Source organism: Oncorhynchus mykiss, chromosome 27 (genome assembly GCF_013265735.2).
Source record: "Oncorhynchus mykiss isolate Arlee chromosome 27, USDA_OmykA_1.1, whole genome shotgun sequence".
NCBI classification, from domain to species: domain Eukaryota; kingdom Metazoa; phylum Chordata; class Actinopteri; order Salmoniformes; family Salmonidae; genus Oncorhynchus; species Oncorhynchus mykiss.
In genome coordinates, this window is record NC_048591.1 from 17,262,335 (window position 1) to 17,287,265 (window position 24,931).

General features: G+C 45.2%; 1 protein-coding gene across 12 annotated transcripts; it reads left to right on the forward strand.

Annotated features, from left to right (window-relative positions):
• The first annotated feature begins 3,854 nt into the window (after positions 1 to 3,854).
• dcnl4 (DCN1-like protein 4) lies at positions 3,855 to 24,821 on the forward strand. Of its 12 annotated transcripts, none has more exons than XM_036964611.1 (11): positions 3,855 to 4,006; positions 6,843 to 6,913; positions 7,119 to 7,161; positions 7,261 to 7,363; positions 8,331 to 8,422; positions 12,465 to 12,535; positions 12,631 to 12,722; positions 22,332 to 22,440; positions 23,873 to 23,977; positions 24,094 to 24,200; positions 24,301 to 24,821. In XM_036964611.1, exons 4-11 carry the CDS (start codon positions 7,293 to 7,295, stop codon positions 24,317 to 24,319), a joined length of 666 nt encoding a protein of 221 aa, XP_036820506.1. In that variant the 5' UTR covers positions 3,855 to 4,006; positions 6,843 to 6,913; positions 7,119 to 7,161; positions 7,261 to 7,292; the 3' UTR covers positions 24,320 to 24,821.
• The last annotated feature ends 110 nt before the right edge of the window (positions 24,822 to 24,931 follow it).

A 24,931-nucleotide genomic window follows, 5' to 3' on the forward strand; every position in this document is an offset into this window, starting at 1 on the left:
ACCTATGAGAAACATATGTACACACAATGACTATTGACAAAACAGTTAATAGTTTATTCTACCGGGTAATGTCATGTGTGGATAACTACTACCTGTCAACTGGCAATAAGAGGCTCTCCTCCACGTGAGCTAGTTACATTTCTCAACCGACTGACTAGTTCAACTTTAGAACAGTTACTCTGAAGGATATCTGTCTTTGTGAATAAAAAGTGTGTGTTTATCATTATTGACAGTTTTATGCGGTGATATCGTCCACTGAATGACATTGTGTCCAGCAGGCCCAGGTTTTAGTAACGTTGTTCTTTTTCATGTCTTCCTTCCCTGGTATCTGACATTAATGGTTATGCATCACTGCTGTAGTTGTTGCATCAAAACAACCTAGAGAAGAAGTCTTTGTCCCAAATGACACCCTATTTCCTATTTAGTGCACTACTTTTGAACAAGGCCCATAGGGCTCTGGTCAAAAGTAGTGCACTATATAAGGAATAAGGTGTCATTTGGGGACGTAGGCAAAGTGTTATTACATTTTAGTAATTTAGCACACTCAATTAGCGCATTCTTAAGATATGTTATCAGAGTAATGTACTTAATGTAACTTCGTCTGATACACTTAGGTATTCTCTAGATTTTAGCCATGTTCAACAATGTTTTAAGATGACACAACTTATGTCACTTTATGAGTAACAACAAATAAACAGTTTTAAACAATGACATACTCCATTTTTGTTGTAACAATTAATGTTTTTCTCTGCACAGAAATTTCAGATAGAGCAACTCTTATTGTGTTATGAGACTGACATCTTGCTTCAGTTTGTGTTTAAGTGTTTGTGATGATGGTAAACAAATGGGTAATCATAAGACACGTATCTCTTCCTCTTCTTCCCTACTTGCATATCTGGAGCCTTGAGTGGAAACTTGAAAACTAAGTTTTATCGATCATAACATTACCAGATGAATGTGACCCTACTTTGAGTAAAGATATAATGCTGTACATTGTTTGAATGGGAGTATTCTGGCTGTTGGGCTCAACTACTTAGATGTGCTGCATTATTATAATTTTTTGGTTTGTGACTTTGAGCTATTTTTTTGTATAATTTATTTCCTGGCAAATAAAAACTGTACTGTAAAGAGAGTCATCTCCACTGCTCTTGGTTTCCTTTGTCTTCTGATGTTTTTCTATAGACAGAGATGTACTTATCTATAGACATGTGTAGGACAGGCACAATTCAAAATGTTGTTCTTCCTCTGTGTACTTTGATAGTAGCCCTCCTGAATGTTTGCATACCAATGCCTCTTAAGTCAGAAACTTTATGGAACAGAATATAGTGTGATGATTGCCCATTGATATGTGTATATATATATATATATATATATATATATATATATATATTTAAAGTGTAATTGGCCTGCTATGTATGGAACGCTGTTTGGGTCTTTGTGTGTCAAAAAAGATACACAAGTAACACAGTTCTATTATAGAATGTTGTGTGTTCTGAATTTGCACGTGCAAGCCAAGCGCCACCACTACTATAAGTAGCACTGTCAAAGCTGTACAAAAAAGTCTGCAAACAAGCAAACACCGGCCACGAACGATGTGTTTACAATATCGCGTTGGTAATAAAGCATTACTTGTTCAACCGCAACTTCTGAGCTAGCTAGCTTTAGCTTGGTACCTAGCTAGCACCATTACAACCAGCCTGAAAACAATGAACAGTAGAAACTGCAGTCATTTTCATTATTCTTAGCAATGATTTAGGAATCCTTGTGGTTAAGTATTAGCTACGTAGCCACTTGTTGTTCGCCTATTGAAATTGAACTTCAATTCATGAAAAATAAATAGCGAGCCAGCTACTTAACCCTGTTGCCCAAAGCTAACGTTATAAGCAACCAGCTAACTTCATCTGGCTCGACCACAATAAGGATTAGGCACAATCGTGGAATTTGCAGTTTGCCTTCAAAATAAAAGTACCTCTGAAAGTGATTCAGACGGTGACAATTGGTGGAATCATGCCATATTTAGACTTGATAATGTTATCAATGTTGGAATGTGAAGCAATGAAATGGCGTACCAGTCTACTAGGTGACACACACAGAACACAACTGTCGAGTTTACGCAAACATTAGCGTTGTAGCTCTTATCGCGGGACTGTGACTGTGTGAAATCACCTCCCCAGTCAGCCTATTGTGTGTATTGACATTCATATTGCACTGTACAGCTTTACCTAAGGATTGGGGATCAATTAAATGGGGTATCAGTCTACTCAATACCCAATATATGTATTTCCCAATGCCCTCTTCTGAGTTACCACGCAGTATTGTTTTTCCTTGGCAATAGTGTTAAATACACATAGGTTGATAAAAAATGTGTCTCAATTCACAGTTGTTTCAGAGTCCCACAATAAGAGCTACGACGCTAATGTTCTCTGGGTGTCACTGAGTAGACTGATACCCCATGTCATTGATCCACAATCCATAGGTAAGGCTGTACAGTGAAATAAGTATGCCCCCAATGCAATTCTAAAGTATAACACAGTGTGATTTAAACAGATTTTTGTCAAATTAACAAATTATTGTTTTATGATGATTTTATATAACAACATTCCAACCTCGTTTAGCATGATCTATTCAATTATGGCATAATTCTACTATTTGTGTTCATTTGCATCACTGTCAATGACATTCTTTTTTTTTGAAGGCTAACTTGCAAAGTACACTATTGTGGCTAGCTTCACATTGATTGGTCCGACCACCATTAATAAAATAAGAACTGCTTTATAAATTCGGGTTATTTTAGATGATGACACCTAGCTATAGTGAATTCAGATTATGTCGTTTTGCTGTATTTTTGGGGAAGAACATTGTTTGAGTCCATGAGCTGGCTAGCTTTATTTTATGTCCAGCGCTGTAGGTGCGCGAGACAACTTTACTAGCAACATAGCATACGTATCGATGAATCAAATCAAAATGTATTGGTCACATACACATGGTTAGCAGATGTTAATGCGAGTGTAGCGAAAAGCTTATGCCCTCTAGTTCCGACCATGCAGTAATATTTCACAACAACTACCTTTTACACACAAGTGTAAAGGAATTAATAAGATAATGTACATATAAATATATGGATGAGCGATGGCCGAACGGCATAGGCAAGATGCAGTAGATGGTATAGAGTACAGTATATGCGATGAGTAATGTATGGTATGTAAACATTATATAAAGTGGCATTGTTTAAAGTGACTAGTGATACATATATTGCATCCAATTTGTAATTATTAAAGTGGCTAGAGATTTGAGTCAGTATGTTGGCAGCAACCACTCAATGTTAGTGATGGCTGTTTAACAGTCTGATGGCCTTGAGATAGAAGCTGTTTTTCAGTCTCGGTCCCAGCTTTGAATCGTTGTGACATGTGAAATACGAGTGATAGTGTAAATAATGTGTAATAACTACGAACAAAAAATAATGAACGGGTCAAATTATTATGTGACGTGCAGTCATATTCAGGTGACCAGTTATTGACCAGTTATGTGTTGTGAAGCTGGTCAACCACCTTATTTGACACGTTAAAAATAGTGTTATTTGACGTCTATTTTGACACGCAAAGATACCTCACACTGTAGGCACATGTGGGGGAAAATAGATAAACTGAGAAACAGGCAGACCTGAGGTATTCGTCATTTCTGGTAGAGGGAGGAAGGGGGCGTTTTATTTATACATAATCGTTAGTTATTTAATATTTCTTACCAATTTCATGCGTTCGATATTATTTTTAATAAAGTAAGGTAAAATACATATTCGAATAATTCGACCTGCAATTTGATTTATTTCCATAGCTAGTACGAGTCGATCGCGCACCCCTTGAAATCATGTGGTACGTTCCATAGCTCTCTGTTGCCCCGGAAGAAAGCAGTTCGCTTTACCACTTGGAAAGTGATCAGCTCGCGAGGTTGCAACCGTGAAAGTACATGATCTACTTGCATAAAAGAAACACAACTCTTGGAATCCAAGGTTTGCATAAAATATTCACATACTTTTAATATCCAAAACGGCGTTGTATATCCCCCTTGGGTGGATGCACTGACGTAAACCTGTGGCAAATATTTGGCTAGCTACGTTAGCCAACAACGGCTACATATGTTTTCTGACTTGTTGAGAAACTAAGTTGACTAACGTTAGCATTCCAGCTAATCGTTTCCGTTGTTTTGGTCGAATTCGATTGATCTCTTTACCCAGTGTATTCTAGCTAACCTTAGCTAGACATGCTAGTTAAATACAGCCTTCTTTGCCGGTCCCACGCATTCTACTGTTGGCTTTTGAACGTCATCGTGACAGAAATAACCTGCGAACTGGCTAGCTAAAGTATCTGACTGTTAGCTACCCGCGTTAGTTGGCTAGCTAGCTAATTATCTTACATTTTTAGTTAACTCGAACTAGCTAGCTATCTTTCTTGACAACAACAAAAAAAAAGCAACGCCCCAGTGTGTGTATTGGCGTAATCTTTATGCAGATAATTAATTTTGTGGTTAAGATGATTAATCACATGTATAGTCCTGATTCAGCCAGAACAACATAACGTTGTTTGCTTCACTAAGCTAGCTAATTTAGTAACGTTAGTAGGTGATTGATTGCCAAATAACGTTGATCCAGTAATTTTACATTTGAAACTCTGCGTCGTTGGGAAAGGTTCGTAAACAAGCATTTCGCTGTAAAGTCTACACCTGTTGTATTTGGCTCATGTGATGAATTACATTTTATTTCGAAAAGCAATGCATGTTGTAAGCTACCTGTCTAGTTAGCCTTTGCAATCGCAGTTAAGTTAGCTAGCCGCTAGCTAACATTAGTACTCTGACAACATTTCGTATGACAGGTCTAGCCTATCTTCTTTAAAATTGGATTTGATAACAACCGTTATAACGTACTTTGGCATTGTATTATAGTTCATATTTAGACTATCTAGCTAGTTACCCAGTGCAGTGGGTTTCTGAATGTTTCGCTTCGTTCGGCATTACGGTGACGCAGTTATTCTGACCAGCGTTGTTTAACGTTAGTTAGCACCTACAACAATAACTGGGAGATACTCCTGCATGTGTCTCGATGCATATCGTTATTTGTTGTAGTTCTGTGTGCGTTAACTGGGCGACTAACGTTAACTATTACAATAGCGATCATTGATATGTCTGCTGTCTGTACATTAAAGATTCCGGTAGAAATTTAACTAGACTATCAAAGTAACTTGGATGAAATCTGGCCGCTAGCTCTGATTTTACAATATCCAGTTATTTCACGTTTGTTTATCAGCTTCAAACAGAAAGGTCCACAGGTCTCGAGAACCCAAGGGGGGTATACCCATCTACCCAGTGGTGTAGTGGGGGCTATGTGCAGTATACTCACTTTTTTTCAGTGGGCATTGGCCACATTTTTTTCCCCCAGACCTAAAATAAAATAGTCTCCTGATGTGGTTTAAGCATTGTTGTGGACTTATACCATTCCATTTTGTCTGGTCAGTTCTCCCTTCCAGTCTCTAGAGCTTTGTTACCCCTTGGATGGTGGACCATTTTTGATACAAACAGGAAACTGTTGAGCGTGAACCCCAGTAGTGGGGGCAGTTTATACAAACCTGTGCACCTGAAACCTACTAAAATACCCCGTTCAAAGGCACTTAAAATCTTTTGTCTTGCCCATTCACTCTTTGAATGACACATACACAATCCATGTCTCAATTGTCTCAAGGCTTTAAAAAATCTTCTTTAACCTGTCTCCTCCCCTTCATCTACACTGATTGAAGTGGATTTAACAAGTGACATCAATAAGGGATCATAGCCTGGATTCACTTGGTCAGTCATGGAAAGAGCAGGTGTTCTTACTATTTTGTTCACTCAATGTATTCACATGTCCGCCGCACACAGCCTAGTTTCAGCAAGAGACTGGTTGTCGCATGGAGCATCTCACAAAATAACGACATCAGTAGCTGGTAGGTAGGAAAGACGTTTCAATTCAGGATATCTACTAGTAAATGCTAACTAAGGAAACAATGGGTATGCAAACCAGGTATTGAAAAAGTTGTCTGAAGTCCTGGTTAAATCTTTGCCTTGTGCAATTCAGTTATCATGCGCTGTTTGAATTAACATTTCTGAAGCCTTTCCTAGAAAGTCTACCCAATTAAATGTTGACTGCAAAGTACGCCTACCTGGCAGAATGATATCTATGATTTGTATCAATCGGGAGGGCATTTGTTTTGCAAACTCTTACATCACATGTACTGTACTGTAGGCCTACATTGTATGTGCAGGAACACCGCTAGCCAAATGGTCCCTTGCTGGGCGTACAATTTAATTAAAGGGCAACTACACCTTCCCCAAAAATATGATTTGATATTCCCAGACCTCATAAATGGTCTCCTGGTGTGGTTTAAGCATTGTTGTAGACTAGGAACATCCAATTTTTGTTGTTTTTCTATCAAGAATTGTGATTTTGGGAGTGAAACTTTGAGAGGAAAACTCATAAACTATTGGAGAACATTGGAGTATACGCACTTCTCCAGACACCACTGCAGCTACTGTCTATTGAATGGGCTACGGTCCACATAACTTATGGACCAGATAGCAGCTAGCCAATTATTAACAATACATGCATTGGATGAGATCTGTTTGTTTATACGAGGTAGCTGCTTCGATATACAGCCAACTGGCTAACATTAAACATAGGAGTTATCTGATCTGTGGTTTACGCCTTGTCTGGCGCACAACCCCAAAAACCACTTACACAAGACGAAGCTAGCTTGCCAGTATATTAGCTACTATGTCATCTCACCTCTCCTTCCCGCTCTCTCTGTCTGTTGCTGTAGGATAGTACACAGTGTTCGTACTGGCTGAGGAGACAGACCTACAGACGGTATCACAGACACTGGACAGATTTGTAAGTTAACAGACTCATGAGTGAACTATTGGGATAACCTAGTACTGTAGCTAGATAGCTAGTTGAGCCAGAGCAGGGGCATTCTGAGAGTTGATTAGCTATGTGATGTGACCATACTGTCTTCTCTTTATGTATGCTTTATAATGTTATGGTACTATGTAGTTTATCACCTCAATTCTCACTGTAAACTGTGTTTTTATTATAGAATCTTATAGATTTGAATGGACAAGGAGACCAGAAATACATAGGTACTTCTCCTATATACTATCTGTAAATAGTATACTGTTTATGGTATGGCTCTCAGCCCGGTGAGCTGACAGACTCGGTGTGTGTGTGTGTGGACCCAGCCCAGCTAGTTAACCCGTGTGGAAACTCTGCGATGCCTGTGAAGAAAAAGAGGAAGTCTTCAGGGTCAGATGACCCGGGACTCAGGAAGTGTAAAATCACCTGGTGAGGAACCCTTCCTCACCCACCACCCGTCACCTTTCCAGCTTCTCACCTTTCCTGCGTCTCACCTCTCCTGTTCCTCTCCTGCTCCTCACCACTTCTTCCACCATCCTTCACTATTGGATGTTTGGTCTTTTTCCTCCACACACCCCATTTCATGATTCCCACCCCTTAAAAACCTGCTGTATTTAGAGCTGTAGTGGAACTCTGCCTCACCCAACCGTTCTACTGTAGACCTTCCTTCTCCTCACCCATTCCACCGTATGTGTGTGTGTGTTGCAGCTGCTGCTTGCTGGCTTTGCTCTGTGCAGTGAGCCTTGCTGCTTGACTGGGGAACTCAACACTCAGCACATATTTGTCCCATTATGCAGCACAGACCTCAGTCAGTCCACAGGAAAGGAAAGAGGGAGGAGTGTGTGTGACACTGAATATCCTAAGAACTCCTCTCATGCATGTGTCTGAGTCTGTTTAGTGACCATGTTCTATCCTGTGGTGTCGTTTCTGACTTCTATCCCGTGCGGTGTAGTTTCTGACTGTGTTCTATGCTGTGTGTTGTCGTTTCTGACTGTTCTATCCTGTGTGGTGTAGTTTCTGACTGTTCTATCCCGTGTGGTGTAGTTTCTGACTGTGTTCTATCCCGTGTGGTGTAGTTTCTGACTGTGTTCTATCCCGTGTGGTGTAGTTTCTGACTGTGTTCTATCCCGTGTGGTGTAGTTTCTGACTGTGTTCTATCCTGTGTGGTGTAGTTTCTGACTGTGTTCTATCCTGTGTGGTGTAGTTTCTGATTGTGTTCTATCCTGTGTGTTGTAGTTTCTGACTGTGTTCTATCCTGTGTGGTGTAGTTTCTGACTGTGTTCTATCCTGTGTGTTGTAGTTTCTGACTGTGTTCTATCCTGTGTGTTGTAGTTTCTGACTGTGTTCTATCCTGTGTGTTGTTGTTTCTGACTGTGTTCTATCCTGTGTGTTGTAGTTTCTGCAGACCTCAGGCTCCAGGCCGGTTGATCAGCCCAGAGGACCAGTTCTCCAATAAGAAATGTCTGGCCTGGTTCTACGAGTACACAGGTACAGTGCCTTCAGAAAGTATCCATGCCTAGTTAAAGGTTAAAAAAAAATCCACATTTTGTTATGTTACAGCCTGAATTCAAAATGTAATAATAATATATATTTTTCTCATCCATCTGTATTGAAAATTAAATGTGTTGAAAATTAAATCTCATTTACATAAGTATTCACACCCCTGAGTCAATTACATGTTAGACAATCACCTTTGGCAGCGATTACAGCTATGAGCAATGTTCTCTCTCCAAGTAGGCTACTGTTGCTATTTGATCATAATCTAGGCCTATCAGAGTGGTCTACCATACAAAACAATGTAGAAAATACATCCCATAACATGTTTACATGGAAATAGCTGTTCCTCCATTCAGCCTACAGTAGCAGACAATGTGTGGTGTTCAATGTAGGCCTACATTCCATAAAACTTAAATAAAATAAACAACTTTTAAGGATGGACATTAACCTGTTTATCCACTTGTCCTTCAGACAAGGTGACTGAAAATGTTGTGGTGTTTGATGCAAGAAACCACTATTCCCTTACCATTATTACAGAGAATCAGACAAATTATGCTACCCTCTGCCTATTTGCTACTTAGCCTATTCAAGCCTGTCTCAAAATACGACACTGCCCCTTTAAGACAGAAAAAAACCTATTTATGCGACTTGCTTTTGAAAGATGTCTAGAAAAGCACAGGTTATGTGCTCTTACAGGAAGCAACCACTCCCTCACTGCTGACTAGAAATAACTGGGCTAAAACTGACTTACTAAAAAATGTACACATCTGGCTACATGCAGCTCTTTCTTTGATCTCAAAACAAGCGCATCTACTCCCGACCACTTATGCTGTAAACACAGTTCAAAGTGAATGGAACAGCTCCATATATGGCAACGGTCTATTTGCATATAGGGATACTGCAATTCTGATTGGCTATGGCGCACCGGTCTGTGTAGAGTATGGGCCGGAGTCATGCTTGTCAATGCAATATAATCCTACTCTGTGCTCTACCTACAAGAAAATGTCTTACATAGTTCGTTTTGTTTCAGTATATTGCGTTGATTCGATCACAATTCGCACAGTAGAGGGAAACGTTGAAGTAGTTAACTAAAGGGGAAAATTTCAATCTCGTGCTTCTCTGCGTGGGGGGAGCTGCGAGTCTGCACGCAGTTTAGAGGGAACATTGTCTGTGAGTCTTTCTGGTTAAGTCTCTAAAAGTTTTGCACACCTGGAGTGTACAGTATTTGCACATTCTTTTTTAAATTCTTAAAACTTTGTCAAGTTGGTTGTTAATTATTGCGAGACAGCCATTTTCAAATCTTGCCATAGATTTTGAGCCAATTTAAGTCAAAACTAACCAGGCCACTCTGGAACATTCAATGTCGTCTTGGTAAGCAGCGCCAGTGTATATTTGGCATTGTGTTTTAGGTTATTGTCCTTCTGAAATGGGCGTTTTTCTCCCAGTGTCTGTTGGAAAGCAAACTGAACCAGATTTTCCTCTAGGCTTTTGCCTGTGCTCAGCTCTATTCTGTTTCTTTTTATAAAAAAAAAAAAACTCCCTAGTCCTTGACGATGACAAGCAGTACTACATAGAGCCATGACTACATGGAACTCTATTCCACATCAAATAACTGAGGCAAGCAGTAAAATTAGATTTTTAAAACACTATTTAAAAAAACACCTTATGGAACAGCAGGGACTATGAAGCAACACAGACACATGCATACACACACATACCACTATACATACACATGGATTTACTACTGTAGATATGTGGTAGTGGTGGAGTAGGGGCCCCGAGGGCACACATTGTGTTGTGAAATCTTTGAATGTATTGTAATGTTTTTTTAAAAATGTATAAACTGCATTATTTTTCTGGACCCCAGGAAGAGTAGGTGCTGCCTTGGCAGTAACTAATGGGGATCCATAATAAATACAAATACCCATAACGTGATGCAGCCACCACCATGCTTAAATACAGTGCCTTGCGAAAGTATTCGGCCCCCTTGAACTTTGCGACCTTTTGCCACATTTCAGGCTTCAAACATAAAGATATAAAACTGTATTTTTTTGTGAAGAATCAACAACAAGTGGGACACAATCATGAAGTGGAACGACATTTATTGGATATTTCAAACTTTTTTAACAAATCAAAAACTGAAAAATTGGCAGTGCAAAATTATTCAGCCCCCTTAAGTTAATACTTTGTAGCGCCACCTTTTGCTGCGATTACAGCTGTAAGTCGCTTGGGGTATGTCTCTATCAGTTTTGCACATCGAGAGACTACATTTTTTTCCCATTGCTCCTTGCAAAATAGCTTGAGCTCAGTGAGGTTGGATGGAGAGCATTTGTGAACAGCAGTTTTCAGTTCTTTCCACAGATTCTCGATTGGATTCAGGTCTGGCCTTTGACTTGGCCATTCTAACACCTGGATATGTTTATTTTTGAACCATTCCATTGTAGATTTTGCTTTATGTTTTGGATCGTCTTGTTGGAAGACAAATCTCCGTCCCAGTCTCAGGTCTTTTGCAGACTCCATCAGGTTTTCTTCCAGAATGGTCCTGTATTTGGCTCCATCCATCTTCCCATCAATTTTAACCATCTTCCCTGTCCCTGCTGAAGAAAAGCAGGCCCAAACCATGATGCTGCCACCACCATGTTTGACAGTGGGGATGGTGTGTTCAGCTGTGTTGCTTTTACGCCAAACATAACGTTTTGCATTGTTGCCAAAAAGTTCAATTTTGGTTTCATCTGACCAGAGCACCTTCTTCCACATGTTTGGTGTGTCTCCCAGGTGGCTTGTGGCAAACTTTAAACAACACTTTTTATGGATATCTTTAAGAAATGGCTTTCTTCTTGCCACTCTTCCATAAAGGCCAGATTTGTGCAATATACGACTGATTGTTGTCCTATGGACAGAGTCTCCCACCTCAGCTGGTCGCAAAGTTCAAGGGGGCCGAATACTTTCGCAAGGCACTGTATATGAAGACTGGTACTCAGTGATGTGTTGTGTTGGATTTGCACCACACATAATGCTTCGTATTCAGGACATTTATTTTCTTTGCCAAATTATTTGCAGTTTTACTTTCGTTCCTTATTGCAAACAGGATGCATGTTTTGGAATATTTTTAATTCTGTACATTTTTCCTTATTTTTCCTTGTCATTTAGGTTAGTATTGTGGAGTAACTACAATGTTGTTGATTCATCCTCAGTTGTATCCTATCACAGCCATTAAACTCTGTAACTGTTTTAAAGTCACCATTGGCCTCATGGTGAAATCCCTGAGCGGTTTCCTTCCTCTCCGGCAACCGAGTTGGGAAGGACGCCTGTATCTTTGTAGTGACTGGGTGTGTTGATACACCATTCAACGTGTAATTAATAACGTCACCATTCTCAAAAGGGATATTCAATGTCTGCTTTAGTTTAACCCATCTACCAATAGATGCCCTTCTTTGCGAGGCATTGGAAAACGTCCTTGGTCTTTGTGGTTGAATCTGTTTTAAATTCACTGCTCGACTGCGGGACTTTACAGGTAATTGTATGTGTAAGGTACAGAGATGAGGTGGTCATTCAAAAGTAATGTTAAACACTATTGTTGCACAAAGAGTGAGTCCATGCAACCTATTGTGTGACTTATTAAGGATATTTGTACTCCTGAACTTTATTTAGGGTTGCCATAACAAAGGGTTTGAATACTAATTGACTCGAGACATTTCAGCTTTTCATTCATTTGTAAAAATGTCTAAACATAATTCCACTTTGACATTATGGGATATTGTGTGTAGGCCAGTGACACATCTCGATTTAATCGATTTTAAATTTGGGTTGTAGCACGACAAAATGTGGGAAAAAGTCAAGGGGTGTGAATACTTTCTGAAGGCACTGTATGTCATGATGATCATAGATAGAAAACTAAGGTGGCCTATTAACTTGGCTACACACTCAGAACTCTTTTTGAATTGCAAGGAACTCTGAATCTGATTATTGGTCACTAAGTATTGAGTCATTTATACCATTTTGTGTGTTTTTCTACCTGCTTCCTGTGTACCAGGTCCAGATGAGGTGTTGGGTCCAGAGGGGATGGAGAAGTTCTGTGAAGACATTGGAGTAGAACCAGAAAACGTTAGTCTTCCTCGTCTTTTCTCTTCATCCATCCATCGTTGATAATTATGATGTATGTTCTCTCCCACCCCACTCTCCATCTTTCTCTTTTTCAGATAATTATGTTAGTTATAGCCTGGAAACTAGAAGCTCCAAATATGGGATTTTTCACTAAGGAGGAGTGGCTTAAGGGAATGACTTTACTACAGTGAGTAACCTTGATTTACCACATCACATGTCTATGTTCCTGATGCTTCTCACTCTACTGGGAAACCGTGTGTGTTAGTGACACTACACCCCCCTCCCCCTATAGGTGTGACTGGGAAACCGTGTGTGTTAGTGACACTACACCCCCATAGGTGTGACTGGGAAACTGTGTGTGTTAGTGACACTACACCCCCCTCCCTATAGGTGTGACTGGGAAGCTGTGTGTGTTAGTGACACTACACCCCCCTCCCTATAGGTGGGACTGGGAAACTGTGTGTGTTAGTGACACTACACCCCCCTCCCTATAGCTGTGACTGGGAAACCGTGTGTGTTAGTGACACTACACCCCCCTCCCTATAGCTGTGACTGGGAAACCGTGTGTGTTAGTGACACTACACCCCCCTCCCTATAGGTGTGACTGGGAAACCGTGTGTGTTAGTGACACTACACCCCCCTCCCTATAGGTGTGACTGGGAAGCTGTGTGTGTTAGTGACACTACACCCCCATAGGTGTGACTGGGAAACCGTGTGTGTTAGTGACACTACACCCCCCTCCCTATAGGTGTGACTGGGAAACTGTGTGTGTTAGTGACACTACACCCCCCTCCCTAAAGGTGTGACTGGGAAACTGTGTGTGTTAGTGACACTACACCCCCCTCCCTATAGCTGTGACTGGGAAGCTGTGTGTTAGTGACACTACACCCCCCTCCCTATAGGTGTGACTGGGAAACCGTGTGTGTTAGTGACACTACACCCCCCTATAGGTGTGACTGGGAAACTGTGTGTTAGTGACACTACACCCCCCTCCCTATAGGTGTGACTGGGAAGCTGTGTGTGTTAGTGACACTACACCCCCATAGGTGTGACAGGGAAACTGTGTGTGTTAGTGACACTACACCCCCATAGGTGTGACTGGGAAACTGTGTGTGTTAGTGACACTACACCCCCCTCCCTATAGGTGTGACTGGGAAACCGTGTGTGTTAGTGACACTACACCCCCCTCCCTATAGGTGTGACTGGGAAGCTGTGTGTGTTAGTGACACTACACCCCCATAGGTGTGACTGGGAAACTGTGTGTGTTAGTGACACTACACCCCCCCTCCCTATAGGTGTGACTGGGAAACTGTGTGTGTTAGTGACACTACACCCCCATAGGTGTGACTGGGAAACTGTGTGTGTTAGTGACACTACACCCCCATAGGTGTGACTGGGAAACTGTGTGTGTTAGTGACACTACACCCCCCTCCCTATAGCTGTGACTGGGAAACTGTGTGTGTTAGTGACACTACACCCCCCCTATAGGTGTGACTGGGAAACTGTGTGTGTTAGTGACACTACACCCCCCTCCCTATAGGTGTGACTGGGAAACTGTGTGTGTTAGTGACACTACACCCCCCTATAGGTGTGACTGGGAAACTGTGTGTGTTAGTGACACTACACCCCCCTCCCTATAGCTGTGACTGGGAAACTGTGTGTGTTAGTGACACTACACCCCCCTATAGCTGTGACTGGGAAACTGTGTGTGTGTTAGTGACACTACACCCCCCTATAGGTGTGACTGGGAAACCGTGTGTGTTAGTGACACTACACCCCCCTCCCTATAGGTGTGACTGGGAAACTGTGTGTGTTAGTGACACTACACCCCCCTATAGGTGTGACTGGGAAGCTGTGTGTTAGTGACACTACACCCCCCTATAGGTGTGACTGGGAAACCGTGTGTGTTAGTGACACTACACCCCCCTCCCTATAGGTGTGACTGGGAAGCTGTGTGTGTTAGTGACACTACACCCCCATAGGTGTGACTGGGAAACCGTGTGTGTTAGTGACACTACACCCCCATAGGTGTGACTGGGAAACTGTGTGTGTTAGTGACACTACACCCCCCTCCCTATAGGTGTGACTGGGAAACTGTGTGTGTTAGTGACACTACACCCCCCTCCCTATAGGTGTGACTGGGAAACTGTGTGTGTTAGTGACACTACACCCCCCTCCCTATAGCTGTGACTGGGAAGCTGTGTGTTAGTGACACTACACCCCCCTCCCTATAGGTGTGACTGGGAAACCGTGTGTGTTAGTGACACTACACCCCCCTATAGGTGTGACTGGGAAACTGTGTGTGTTAGTGACACTACACCCCCCTCCCTATAGGTGTGACTGGGAAGCTGTGTGTGTTAGTGACACTACACCCCCATAGGTGTGACTGGGAAACTGTGTGTGTTAGTGACACTACACCCCCCTATAGGTGTGACTGGGAAACTGTGTGTGTTAGTGACACTACACCCCCATAGGTGTGACTGGGAAACTGTGTGTGTTAGTGACACTACACCCCCATAGGTGTGACTGGGAAACTGTGTGTGTTAGTGACACTACACCCCCCTCCCTATAGCTGTGACTGGGAAACTGTGTGTGTTAGTGACACTACACCCCCCTATAGGTGTGACTGGGAAACTGTGTGTGTTAGTGACACTACACCCCCCTATAGGTGTGACTGGGAAACTGTGTGTGTTAGTGACACTACACCCCCCTATAGGTGTGACTGGGAAACTGTGTGTGTTAGTGACACTACACCCCCCTCCCTATAGCTGTGACTGGGAAACTGTGTGTGTTAGTGACACTACACCCCCCTATAGCTGTGACTGGGAAACTGTGTGTGTTAGTGACACTACACCCCCCTATAGGTGTGACTGGGAAACTGTGTGTGTTAGTGACACTACACCCCCCTATAGGTGTGACTGGGAAACTGTGTGTGTTAGTGACACTACACCCCCCTCCCTATAGCTGTGACTGGGAAGCTGTGTGTTAGTGACACTACACCCCACTATAGGTGTGACTGGGAAGCTGTGTGTGTTAGTGACACTACACCCCCCTCCCTATAGGTGTGACTGGGAAACTGTGTGTGTTAGTGACACTACACCCCCCTCCCTATAGGTGTGACTGGGAAGCTGTGTGTGTTAGTGACACTACACCCCCCTCCCTATAGGTGTGACTGGGAAACTGTGTGTGTTAGTGACACTACACCCCCCTCCCTATAGGTGTGACTGGGAAGCTGTGTGTGTTAGTGACACTACACCCCCCTCCCTATAGGTGTGACTGGGAAACTGTGTGTGTTAGTGACACTACACCCCCCTCCCTATAGGTGTGACTGGGAAACTGTGTGTTAGTGACACTACACCCCCCTCCCTATAGGTGTGACTGGGAAACCGTGTGTGTTAGTGACACTACACCCCCCTATAGGTGTGACTGGGAAACTGTGTGTGTTAGTGACACTACACCCCCCTCCCTATAGGTGTGACTGGGAAACCGTGTGTGTTAGTGACACTACACCCCCCTATAGGTGTGACTGGGAAACTGTGTGTGTTAGTGACACTACACCCCCCTATAGGTGTGACTGGGAAGCTGTGTGTTAGTGACACTACACCCCCCTATAGGTGTGACTGGGAAACCGTGTGTGTTAGTGACACTACACCCCCCTCCCTATAGGTGTGACTGGGAAACTGTGTGTGTTAGTGACACTACACCCCCCTATAGGTGTGACTGGGAAGCTGTGTGTTAGTGACACTACACCCCCCTATAGGTGTGACTGGGAAACCGTGTGTGTTAGTGACACTACACCCCCCTCCCTATAGGTGTGACTGGGAAACCGTGTGTGTTAGTGACACTACACCCCCCTATAGGTGTGACTGGGAAACCGTGTGTGTTAGTGACACTACACCCCCCTCCCTATAGGTGTGACTGGGAAACTGTGTGTGTTAGTGACACTACACCCCCCTATAGGTGTGACTGGGAAGCTGTGTGTTAGTGACACTACACCCCCCTCCCTATAGGTGTGACTGGGAAACCGTGTGTGTTAGTGACACTACACCCCCCTATAGGTGTGACTGGGAAACCGTGTGTGTTAGTGACACTACACCCCCCTCCCTATAGGTGTGACTGGGAAACTGTGTGTGTTAGTGACACTACACCCCCCTCCCTATAGCTGTGACTGGGAAACTGTGTGTTAGTGACACTACACCCCACTATAGGTGGGACTGGGAAACCGTGTGTGTTAGTGACACTACACCCCCCTCCCTATAGGTGTGACTGGGAAGCTGTGTGTGTTAGTGACACTACACCCCCATAGGTGTGACTGGGAAACCGTGTGTGTTAGTGACACTACACCCCCATAGGTGTGACTGGGAAACTGTGTGTGTTAGTGACACTACACCCCCCTCCCTATAGGTGTGACTGGGAAACTGTGTGTGTTAGTGACACTACACCCCCCTCCCTATAGGTGTGACTGGGAAACTGTGTGTGTTAGTGACACTACACCCCCCTCCCTATAGCTGTGACTGGGAAGCTGTGTGTTAGTGACACTACACCCCCCTCCCTATAGGTGTGACTGGGAAACCGTGTGTGTTAGTGACACTACACCCCCCTATAGGTGTGACTGGGAAACTGTGTGTGTTAGTGACACTACACCCCCCTCCCTATAGGTGTGACTGGGAAGCTGTGTGTGTTAGTGACACTACACCCCCATAGGTGTGACTGGGAAACTGTGTGTGTTAGTGACACTACACCCCCCTATAGGTGTGACTGGGAAACTGTGTGTGTTAGTGACACTACACCCCCATAGGTGTGACTGGGAAACTGTGTGTGTTAGTGACACTACACCCCCATAGGTGTGACTGGGAAACTGTGTGTGTTAGTGACACTACACCCCCCTCCCTATAGCTGTGACTGGGAAACTGTGTGTGTTAGTGACACTACACCCCCCTATAGGTGTGACTGGGAAACTGTGTGTGTTAGTGACACTACACCCCCCTATAGGTGTGACTGGGAAACTGTGTGTGTTAGTGACACTACACCCCCCTATAGGTGTGACTGGGAAACTGTGTGTGTTAGTGACACTACACCCCCCTCCCTATAGCTGTGACTGGGAAACTGTGTGTGTTAGTGACACTACACCCCCCTATAGCTGTGACTGGGAAACTGTGTGTGTTAGTGACACTACACCCCCCTATAGGTGTGACTGGGAAACTGTGTGTGTTAGTGACACTACACCCCCCTATAGGTGTGACTGGGAAACTGTGTGTGTTAGTGACACTACACCCCCCTCCCTATAGCTGTGACTGGGAAGCTGTGTGTTAGTGACACTACACCCCACTATAGGTGTGACTGGGAAGCTGTGTGTGTTAGTGACACTACACCCCCCTCCCTATAGGTGTGACTGGGAAACTGTGTGTGTTAGTGACACTACACCCCCCTCCCTATAGGTGTGACTGGGAAGCTGTGTGTGTTAGTGACACTACACCCCCCTCCCTATAGGTGTGACTGGGAAACTGTGTGTGTTAGTGACACTACACCCCCCTCCCTATAGGTGTGACTGGGAAGCTGTGTGTGTTAGTGACACTACACCCCCCTCCCTATAGGTGTGACTGGGAAACTGTGTGTGTTAGTGACACTACACCCCCCTCCCTATAGGTGTGACTGGGAAACTGTGTGTTAGTGACACTACACCCCCCTCCCTATAGGTGTGACTGGGAAACCGTGTGTGTTAGTGACACTACACCCCCCTATAGGTGTGACTGGGAAACTGTGTGTGTTAGTGACACTACACCCCCCTCCCTATAGGTGTGACTGGGAAACCGTGTGTGTTAGTGACACTACACCCCCCTATAGGTGTGACTGGGAAACTGTGTGTGTTAGTGACACTACACCCCCCTATAGGTGTGACTGGGAAGCTGTGTGTTAGTGACACTACACCCCCCTATAGGTGTGACTGGGAAACCGTGTGTGTTAGTGACACTACACCCCCCTCCCTATAGGTGTGACTGGGAAACCGTGTGTGTTAGTGACACTACACCCCCCTATAGGTGTGACTGGGAAACCGTGTGTGTTAGTGACACTACACCCCCCTCCCTATAGGTGTGACTGGGAAACTGTGTGTGTTAGTGACACTACACCCCCCTATAGGTGTGACTGGGAAGCTGTGTGTTAGTGACACTACACCCCCCTCCCTATAGGTGTGACTGGGAAACCGTGTGTGTTAGTGACACTACACCCCCCTATAGGTGTGACTGGGAAACCGTGTGTGTTAGTGACACTACACCCCCCTCCCTATAGGTGTGACTGGGAAACTGTGTGTGTTAGTGACACTACACCCCCCTCCCTATAGCTGTGACTGGGAAACTGTGTGTTAGTGACACTACACCCCACTATAGGTGGGACTGGGAAACCGTGTGTGTTAGTGACACTACACCCCCCTCCCTATAGGTGTGACTGGGAAACCGTGTGTGTTAGTGACACTACACCCCCCTATAGGTGTGACTGGGAAACCATGTTTGTTTCTGACCCCCCCTCCCCCTATAGGTGTGACTGGGAATCCATGTTTGTTTGTGACCCCCCCCCCCCCCTATAGGTGTGACTGGGAAACTGTGTGTGTTAGTGACACTACACCCCCATAGCTGTGACTGGGAAACCGTGTGTGTTAGTGACACTACACCCCCCTCCCTATAGCTGTGACTGGGAAACCGTGTGTGTTAGTGACACTACACCCCCCTCCCTATAGGTGTGACTGGGAAACTGTGTGTGTTAGTGACACTACACCCCCCTCCCTATAGGTGTGACTGGGAAACCGTGTGTGTTAGTGACACTACACCCCCATAGGTGTGACTGGGAAACCGTGTGTGTTAGTGACACTACACCCCCCTCCCTATAGGTGTGACTGGGAAACCGTGTGTGTTAGTGACACTACACCCCCCTCCCTATAGGTGTGACTGGGAAACTGTGTGTGTTAGTGACACTACACCCCCCTCCCTATAGCTGTGACTGGGAAACTGTGTGTTAGTGACACTACACCCCACTATAGGTGTGACTGGGAAACCGTGTGTGTTAGTGACACTACACCCCCCTCCCTATAGGTGTGACTGGGAAACTGTGTGTGTTAGTGACACTACACCCCCCTCCCTATAGCTGTGACTGGGAAGCTGTGTGTTAGTGACACTACACCCCACTATAGGTGTGACTGGGAAGCTGTGTGTGTTAGTGACACTACACCCCCCTCCCTATAGCTGTGACTGGGAAACTGTGTGTTAGTGACACTACACCCCACTATAGGTGTGACTGGGAAGCTGTGTGTGTTAGTGACACTACACCCCCCTCCCTATAGGTGTGACTGGGAAACTGTGTGTGTTAGTGACACTACACCCCCCTCCCTATAGCTGTGACTGGGAAGCTGTGTGTTAGTGACACTACACCCCACTATAGGTGTGACTGGGAAGCTGTGTGTGTTAGTGACACTACACCCCCCTCCCTATAGGTGTGACTGGGAAACTGTGTGTGTTAGTGACACTACACCCCCCTCCCTATAGCTGTGACTGGGAAGCTGTGTGTTAGTGACACTACACCCCACTATAGGTGTGACTGGGAAGCTGTGTGTGTTAGTGACACTACACCCCCCTCCCTATAGGTGTGACTGGGAAACTGTGTGTGTTAGTGACACTACACCCCCCTCCCTATAGGTGTGACTGGGAAACTGTGTGTGTTAGTGACACTACACCCCCCTCCCTATAGGTGTGACTGGGAAACTGTGTGTGTTAGTGACACTACACCCCCCTCCCTATAGCTGTGACTGGGAAGCTGTGTGTTAGTGACACTACACCCCACTATAGGTGTGACTGGGAAGCTGTGTGTGTTAGTGACACTACACCCCCCTCCCTATAGGTGTGACTGGGAAACTGTGTGTGTTAGTGACACTACACCCCCCTCCCTATAGGTGTGACTGGGAAGCTGTGTGTGTTAGTGACACTACACCCCCCTCCCTATAGGTGTGACTGGGAAACTGTGTGTGTTAGTGACACTACACCCCCCTCCCTATAGGTGTGACTGGGAAGCTGTGTGTGTTAGTGACACTACACCCCCCTCCCTATAGGTGTGACTGGGAAACTGTGTGTGTTAGTGACACTACACCCCCCTCCCTATAGGTGTGACTGGGAAACTGTGTGTGTTAGTGACACTACACCCCCCTCCCTATAGCTGTGACTGGGAAGCTGTGTGTTAGTGACACTACACCCCACTATAGGTGTGACTGGGAAGCTGTGTGTGTTAGTGACACTACACCCCCCTCCCTATAGGTGTGACTGGGAAGCTGTGTGTGTTAGTGACACTACACCCCCCTCCCTATAGATGTGACTGGGAAACTGTGTGTGTTAGTGACACTACACCCCCCTCCCTATAGGTGTGACTGGGAAGCTGTGTGTGTTAGTGACACTACACCCCCCTCCCTATAGCTGTGACTGGGAAACTGTGTGTGTTAGTGACACTACACCCCCCTCCCTATAGGTGTGACTGGGAAACTGTGTGTTAGTGACACTACACCCCCCTCCCTATAGGTGTGACTGGGAAACCGTGTGTGTTAGTGACACTACACCCCCCTATAGGTGTGACTGGGAAACTGTGTGTGTTAGTGACACTACACCCCCCTCCCTATAGGTGTGACTGGGAAACCGTGTGTGTTAGTGACACTACACCCCCCTATAGGTGTGACTGGGAAGCTGTGTGTTAGTGACACTACACCCCCCTATAGGTGTGACTGGGAAACCGTGTGTGTTAGTGACACTACACCCCCCTCCCTATAGGTGTGACTGGGAAACTGTGTGTGTTAGTGACACTACACCCCCCTATAGGTGTGACTGGGAAGCTGTGTGTTAGTGACACTACACCCCCCTATAGGTGTGACTGGGAAACCGTGTGTGTTAGTGACACTACACCCCCCTCCCTATAGGTGTGACTGGGAAACCGTGTGTGTTAGTGACACTACACCCCCCTATAGGTGTGACTGGGAAACCGTGTGTGTTAGTGACACTACACCCCCCTCCCTATAGGTGTGACTGGGAAACTGTGTGTGTTAGTGACACTACACCCCCCTATAGGTGTGACTGGGAAGCTGTGTGTTAGTGACACTACACCCCCCTCCCTATAGGTGTGACTGGGAAACTGTGTGTGTTAGTGACACTACACCCCCCTCCCTATAGCTGTGACTGGGAAACTGTGTGTTAGTGACACTACACCCCACTATAGGTGGGACTGGGAAACCGTGTGTGTTAGTGACACTACACCCCCCTCCCTATAGGTGTGACTGGGAAACCGTGTGTGTTAGTGACACTACACCCCCCTATAGGTGTGACTGGGAAACCATGTTTGTTTCTGACCCCTCCCCCTATAGGTGTGACTGGGAATCCATGTTTGTTTGTGACCCCCCCCCCCCCCCCCCCCCCCCCCCCCCCCCCCTATAGGTGTGACTGGGAAACCATGTTTGTTTCTGACCCCCCCCCCCCCCCCTCCCCCCTATAGGTGTGACTGGGAAACCATGTTTGTTTCTGACCCCTCCCCCTATAGGTGTGACTGGGAATCCATGTTTGTTTGTGACCCCCCCCCCCCCCCCCCCCCCCCCCCCCCTATAGGTGTGACTGGGAATCCATGTTTGTTTCTGACCCCCCCCCCCCCCCCCCCCCCTCCCCCTATAGGTGTGACTGGGAATCCATGTTTGTTTGTGACCCCCCCCTCCCCCCCTATAGGTGTGACTGGGAAACCATGTTTGTTTCTGACCCCCCCTCCCCCCCTCCCCCTATAGGTGTGACTGCATAGAGAGGTTACAGGGGAAACTGGACTACCTTCGCAATCATCTCAACGACACGATCATCTTTAAAAACATCTACAGATACGCCTTTGACTTTGCCAGGGTGAGTCCTCGTTCACTGGTTCACAGTCAGGAAATGGTTTGACCTCCTAAGAAGAGAGTAGAGGGTCTGGTTGCATTTGGAAAGTATTCAGACCCCTTTTTCCACATTTTGTTGCGTTACAGCCTTATTTTAAAATGGATTAAATCGTCACCCCCCTCTCATCAATATATACACAATACCCTATAAAGACCAAGAAAAAAAATGGATTTTAGAAATGTTTGCTAATGTATAAAATATAAAAAACTGGAATCACATTTACATAAGTACTTTGATGGTCCTGAGCGCTCTAGAGCAGGTTTTCATCAAGGATCTCTGTACTTTGCCCCATTCATCTTTCCCTCAATCCTGACTAGTCTCCCAGTCCCTGCTGGTGAAAAACATCCCCATAGCATGATGCTGCCACCACCATGCTTCACCGTAGGGATGGTGCCAGGTTTCCTCCAGACGTGACGCTTGGCATTCAGGCCAAAGAGTAAAATCTTGGTTTCATCAGACCAGAGAATCCTGTTTATCATGGTCTGAGAGTACTTTAGGTGCCCTTTGGGAAACTCCAAGTGGGCTGTTATGTTCCTTTACTGAGGAGTGGCTTCCCTCTGGCCACTACCATAAAGGCCTAATTGGTGGAGTGCTGGTTGTCCTTCTGGTAAGGTTCTCCCATCTCCACAGAGGAACTCTGGAACTATGTCAGAGTGACCATCGGGTTCTTGGTCACCTACCTGACCTTGGCCCTTCTCCCCCGGTTGCTCAGTTTGGCCGGGCAGCCAGTCCTGGGGTCTGAGTCTCTTCACGGGGCCTCTGGGTGTCCAGGGGGCTGGCAGTGGCAGCAGTCATGATGGTGTTGCAGACAGCTCTAGGAAGAGTCTTGGTGGTTCCTAACTTCTTCCATTTAATAATGATGGAGGCCACTGTGCTCTTGGGGACCTTCAATCCTGCAGACATTTTTTGGTACCCTTCCCCAGATCTGTGCCTCGGCACAATCCTGTCTCGGAGCTCTACGGACAATTCCTTCGACTTCATGGCTTGGTTTTTGCTCTCTTGTAGAGCCTTTCCTAATCATGTCCAATCAATTGAATTTACCACAGATGGACTCCATCAAGTTGTAAAAACATCTCAAGGATGATCAATGGAAACAGGATGCACCCGAGCTCAATTTCAAATCTCATAGCAAAGGGCTGAATACTTATTATGTAAGGTATGTTTTTTATTTTTAATACATTTGCAAAAAATTCAAAAGCCTGTTTTCCCTTTGTCATGGGGTATTGTGTGTAGATTGATGAGGAAAAAATGTAATTTAATCAAAAGGCTGTAACGTAACAAAATGTGGAAAAGGTCAGAATACTTTCTGAATGCATACATTACCTCTTCCTCTTTATCATCTCTCTTACCCCTCCCCCTGACTCTCTGTTCTCTCCCCTTCTCCTCCCTCCCCCAGGATAAGGACCAGAGGAGTCTGGACATGGACACAGCTAAGTCCATGCTAGGGTTGCTACTGGGGAGAACATGGCCACTCTTCCCTGTCTTCAACCAGTTTCTGGAGGTAACACACCCTATGCTGAACACAAATGTGTTGTCCCTGCACTGACTCCCTCCTAATATTGATCTCCTTTCTCCTCCCCCTATCCCCGCTCCTCTATTTTCTCTCCTCCCCTGCAGCAGTCCAAGTACAAGGTGATGAATAAGGACCAGTGGTATAACGTCTTAGAGTTTAGTCGTACAGTCAGCACAGACCTCAGTAACTATGACGAGGATGGAGCCTGTGAGTACGTACACACACACTAAAGCATACAAAAACACACAAAAAAACACACACACACACACAGTCCGTCTCACACTAACACTACTCTCGCTCTCTCTCTGCAGGGCCGGTGTTATTGGATGAGTTTGTGGAGTGGCAGAAAGCTCGGCTGGCAGCGTTATAGCTGAGGACACACTCGCCAAACCGCAGAAGAGGAGAAAGAGAGAAGCTCACATGAAGATGTTCTCCCTCCGTTTGAAATATACAGAAACGGCACACACACTATACAGAGATGGCACACACACACCTTCCATGGACTGTGCACACACACACCCATACGGTGTCACGGCGTGCAGATACACTTCCAGTGACGGCCTCTGTGCTTAGTGGGCCAAACAGTGAAGTCCTCTCTCTCTGAAGATAGTTTGTCAGTGTTAATTTAAGCAAGTTCAACAAGGCGAAAACAAACAAAAAACTAAACGAAAGGGGGAACTATTTTTCATATATATTGCATCTCTAGCCATTGTTGTGAAGCTCGACTGGGGAATTTTTCCATTTCCTTGAACATTTTTTCCCGTCATTTTTGAGTCTTACCTTGTTTATAGTATGTTTTCAGAACAAGAATAAAGAATGGAATTCAACCAAATATACTGGGCTGTGATTGGTACGACCAAATGAATCTTGTTTACCCTACACTTGCTTGATGCTCATTGGGTCTGGTGGATCAACATGTCCAACATGGCCTTCGTTAAAGGT

Bases quoted from the DNA above. Each gene is read 5' to 3' on its own strand.
- dcnl4 (XM_036964605.1), top strand. From the start codon at position 7,293: ATGCCTGTGAAGAAAAAGAGGAAGTCTTCAGGGTCAGATGACCCGGGA. The intron at 8,423-12,464 runs GTACAGTGCCTT...CCTGTGTACCAG, and splicing joins CTGGTTCTACGAGTACACAG to GTCCAGATGAGGTGTTGGGT. The intron at 22,441-23,872 runs GTGAGTCCTCGT...TCCCTCCCCCAG, and splicing joins ACGCCTTTGACTTTGCCAGG to GATAAGGACCAGAGGAGTCT.